This window comes from Priapulus caudatus, unplaced genomic scaffold (assembly GCF_000485595.1).
Source record: "Priapulus caudatus unplaced genomic scaffold, Priapulus_caudatus-5.0.1 Scaffold644, whole genome shotgun sequence".
In the NCBI taxonomy this organism is placed as follows: Eukaryota; Metazoa; Priapulida; class Priapulimorpha; order Priapulimorphida; family Priapulidae; genus Priapulus; species Priapulus caudatus.
In genome coordinates this window covers 17866-22669 of record NW_014577705.1, presented here as the reverse complement: position 1 = coordinate 22669, position 4804 = coordinate 17866, and the positions used below count along the sequence as shown (strand labels likewise).

At 47.5% G+C, this 4804-nt stretch overlaps 1 protein-coding gene across 1 annotated transcript in view; it reads left to right on the top strand.

Annotated features, from left to right (window-relative positions):
* The window catches only part of LOC106812399 (metabotropic glutamate receptor 2-like), a 23934-nt gene that overhangs the window by 4909 nt on the left and 14221 nt on the right, over nt 1–4804 (top strand). Inside the window, exons 3-4 of the mRNA XM_014816269.1 lie at nt 200–346; nt 729–851. Coding sequence (XP_014671755.1) covers nt 200–346; nt 729–851 — 270 coding nt within the window. The remainder of the gene's footprint in view (nt 1–199; nt 347–728; nt 852–4804) is intronic.

Sequence of the window (4804 nt, the reverse complement as noted above, 5' to 3'; positions counted from 1 at the left end):
TTCTGGCCCTCTCTTTCTGCCCCATGTCTCTCCCTCTGGCCCTCTCTTTCTGCCCCCTGTCTCTCCCTCTGGCCCTCTCTTTCTCTCTGTCTCCCGTCTCTCCCTTTGGCCTCTCTCTCTCTAGCATACGTGATTCACGCACGCTCGCACGCCAGCGCAGACGACTAAGCTCCTCCTCTTCTTTTCGCGCCATTCTCAGGTGAGAACTTCGGCTGCGGCCTGATCGACACGGCGAGCATGCAAGTGTACGAGGCGATGCGCTGGACACTGTCCATCCTCAACCAGGACAGGGGCACAGCGCACGGCGTCATCGTCAACGACTCGTTCGTGCCTGGAGTAGAGATCGGTAGGCTCGCTTTTCTACGTCATAGCCGCGTGACGGCGCCACCATACGCGTAGTTTTACCGGCTTCGAGCGCGATCATCATCATCATCATCATCATCATCATCATCATCGTCATCATCATCATCATCATCATCATCATCATCATTATTGTTAACAAGAGCTGATAATACAAAGGTATTATTAGCTCTTGTTGTTATGTTTATTGCACCTCTTATGACGCCATTTATCGCCATAACGCCATTTCACAAGTCTTCCTCAGTCGAAGGGTTGAAGTTCAGCGGCGAGGAAATTGTGTTTAAACAATGTTCATGTTAACGTTAAATGATGTTATTAGCTTGTGTACGTATACATTATATCTAATAATTGTTAATCCCTCTCACAAGGCATGGTCACGTACGACACGTGCACGAAGCCTGGACTGGCGACAGGGGGCGCTGTAGATATGTTTCCACAGATGCAGGCACGGGAGAGCGACTGTATGGCAAATTCTTCAAAACTGATACTAGGTAAGCCATGTGTGTGTGCGTGTCACGCGTGTGCGTGTGCGTGCGTGCGTGTGTACGTGTGTGTCTCTTTCATGATTTATATGTTTATTTGCTTCCGAGTAGCTAGTATTAGGCCTAGGTAGGTTTACTCTATCAAGCATCAGTAATATTGGAGCCCATAGATACGAGGCAGTGGGGCCGGCACAGAATATTTAAGGTCATGCGAGGGCATGCGGACGTTCATGTTCACACGAGCTAGACCAAATGATCGCTCTGACGCACTGCTTATCAGGTTACACGATGAGCGGACCCGGCGGCCGTGCTCCTGCTGTGGTTCGGCCCTGCTGGCGGCGGCGGCTAACTGATTTTTACTTCGTCGGAGCAATGCGACGTCCCGTTCAGTAGCGGAAAAGGCAGTCCATCAACTCCCTAAAGCTCCGTATTATTCGTCGGTCCTTCAATGGAGATACGTCAGACGCTGGGAGTTGGCCGTAACACGTTAACGCCGCTTGCGGCCTCGGCGCTTGCACACTTTTTCGATGCCTCCGTTTAATTGACATCACCTGCGAGTTCATGTGCACAGCTAAGCGTATTTATAGATGGAAACACTTTGCCGTCTTTGTGTTCATTTGTAAAATATTGAATAGAAGTTGATTATTGATTAAATATTGAAAACAAAGTTTATTTTTTATTAATTATTATTATTATTATTTCTTGCTTCGTAATAATAATATATTATTATAGGCAGTAGTCAGTAGTACAACTTTCCATAATATATCTTTCAAAGCTATGCGCTGTGCGAGACGATGTTGTTGGCTGAAAGCGGCGTCTGGTTCACGGGCACGATGCTATCTTAACCTGCGTGCAGCATCAAATGCCCACGTCTATGCAGACCACGGCGACTCACTGCAACGTCTCATAAAAAAAAATACTAAACGCAAAAGGTATTTTACTACCAAAGTCTTATTGTTTTCTCGACTCTTATTTCGCCTATTATTATGCCGATAAATTAGCTCGATAAATGCGGTCAAATGTCATCTGTACACACAAGTACGCGCCGCCGTCCTAGTGCACAAAACAACATGAATAGAGAGCGCTCGTGCGGTGTATACGTGCTGTTGCAGATAAACATGGACCGGCATTTACGCGGTAATGCTTATATATATTATATATATTATATATATATAATATGTTATATATATGTGTGTGTTGTGTGTGTGGTGTGTGTGTGTGTGTGTGTGTGTGTTGATGTGTGTGTGTGTTGTGTGTGTCGTGTGTTGTTGCGCGCGCGCGTGCCGTGCGTGGCGTGCGTGCGTCGCGTTGCGTGCGTGCGTTGCGCAGCGCAGCGCGCGCTGAGCGGCGTGTGTGTGTGTGGTGTGTGTGTGTGTGGTGTGTGTGTGGTGTGTGTGTGGAAACTTAATAAAGTGTGTGCTGTGCCGTGGATGCACAGTTTGAGTGCGTGTGTCTCTGTGTTCGTGCGTGCGCGTGTGCACTGCATAAAACCATCGTTGACGCCCGCGTAACGCGTGCAGTGTCCTGGTGAGACACAGCGCCGCATCGCGACGGCAACACAAATTACACAAGGTCTGTTCGCGCCACGAGGGCGAGCAGTCATCGAGTCAACGCAGCGTTAGTTAAGCTATAAACCACTAGATACTTATTAGATCGTGTGCTAAGTTTATCTAATATATGCTATATATACCTATACTATTATATCAGTAGTAACGAGAGGTTCGATATATATCCATCGGGGGGGGGGGTAGATGTATAGCCCGAGGGCTTGCTGCCCTGCATATTATATTTATATAGCGCTAAGATAGCAGTGCTGCGACGTATACGGCGCATTGGCAGCGCGTCAGCGCAGTAGCAGAGTAAAAGCAGGTGGAGGCGTATTGAGGATGTTTAGACGGTAGTTGCGGTGGTTTTCAGGAGCATTCCTGTGTCAGTGTTAGAACATACAGTGACACAGAGTGTACAACGAAGGAATACTGTTGACATTGCGTTTCTTTCGCTGTAACCTCTTCCACTTTCTCTTGTTCTTTGTTCGCGTCCCCTCTCTCTGACCTTTTCTCTACTCTCTCTTTGCCCATTGTCTCTCCCTCTGGCCCTCTCTCTCTCTCTGCCACCGTGTCTCTCCCCCTGGACCTCTCTTTCTGCCCCTGTCTCTTTCTCTCTCTTTCTCTGGCCTCCTTTTCTGCTCCCTGTCTCTCCTCTGGCCCTCTGTTTCTGCCCATGTCTCTCCCTCTGACCCTCTCTTTCTGCCCCTCTCTATCCCTCTGGCCCTCTCTTTCTGCCATGTCTCATCCTCTGCTCTCTGCTCTCTCTGCCCTCTGTCATCTCCCTTTGGCCTCTCTTCTGCCCCACGTCTACTTCCTTTTCTGGCCCTCTCTTTTGCCCCCTGTTCTCCTCTGGCCTCTCTTTCTGCCCCACGTCTCTCCCTCTGGCCCTCGCTCTCTACTCCCTGTTTCTCCTTCTGGCCCTCTCTTTCTGTCCCCATGTCTCTCTTCTGGGCGCTCTCTTTCTGCTCTCTGTCTTCTTCTTGGCGCTCTCTTTCTGCCCACGTCTCTCCCTCATGGCCCTCGCTCTATACTTCCTGTTCTCCTTCTGCGCTCTCCTTTCGTCCCCATGTCCTCTCCTCTTCTATGGGAGAGAGAGAGAGAGAGAGAGAGAGAGAGAGAGTGAGAAGAGTTAGACGGGAAGTGATAACGCGAGAAGGAGCGAAAGAGCAAGTAAGATACAGCACGCGTTTCACACGTCGGCGTGGCAACGATATTAAACGTATATAGCCTCTCTAAGTACATAGAGTAAGTATTATCCTCAAAGTTTGTTTTACCAGTTTATTGGCTATGTAAGCACATCAACAGAAGTCGCATACGTGCTGCGTGACGAGCAACTGGTTACAACAAATAACCCACTGAGTGTTTACGCCAAAAAACGAGCAAACATATAAGAACAATTAGAGATCGAGTTCGTTACCACCTAGGAAACAGGTCGCTATCTCATTTAAGCAACTTTGTTCTCGGATGTCTAGTAGCTGTGTTTCTGGGTTAATGTATATAATGCTTCTAATGGTTTAAAAGGCAAGCTGTAATGATATAATAATCTGTTGGTAAAGGTGCAAAACGAACGATTACCGTGTTCACGCGCTCACGTGTGCATGCGCGTTCGCGCGTATGCGTGTGCGTGTGTTTATAGCTATTTAATATACGTTTGAAAATAAGTCTTCGTGAATGTGGCGTAACTTCTTCAGGCACATAATAGTACCGATGTCTTATGACAAGACGGAAAGAATGTGACAGGCGGACCCAAGACGAATTGGACCTGGCGGGCGCGGTGTGTGAGTCTTAGCATCGGTATGTCGTGACGAAGACTGCGCCTGCTTGTCATCGTCATCGTCATCGTCATCGTCATCGTCATCGTCATCGTCATCGTCATCGTCATCGTCACTAACCTTGTCGCTGATAAATTTATGCCCTGCCTACGCTGACCACAAGCCTATAAATAATGCCCACAATGCTCTACATTTATAATATACATTATATATATATATACCTATAATATATATATATAATATTGTCTGGAATCTAGGCCATGGCCGCACAATATCTCGACGGCAAGCGCGATTACTATTGGATGTAATAAACTGTGCGCATCCGCGCATCAATCGTGTGTAGCCGGCGTGACTGCACGCACATGCAGTGTCGTTACTACACGAGCACGTAGAAACCTTGTGGCTAATGGTGATGTTGGTGGTAGAGGAGGGTACGACGGGAGACTACGCCCTCCACATGAATCACACCTGCCGCTTCGCTTTGTAGGCGGGCAATCTATCAGCTAGATATGGCTTAGGTTTCCGCATGTAAAGAAGAGTTAAAAAATACGCATCGCTAGTTCAGATAATAACGGCAGGAAGGATACAGTCGTCAAAGAAAGAGTGTATATATATATATATATATATATATATATATACTACT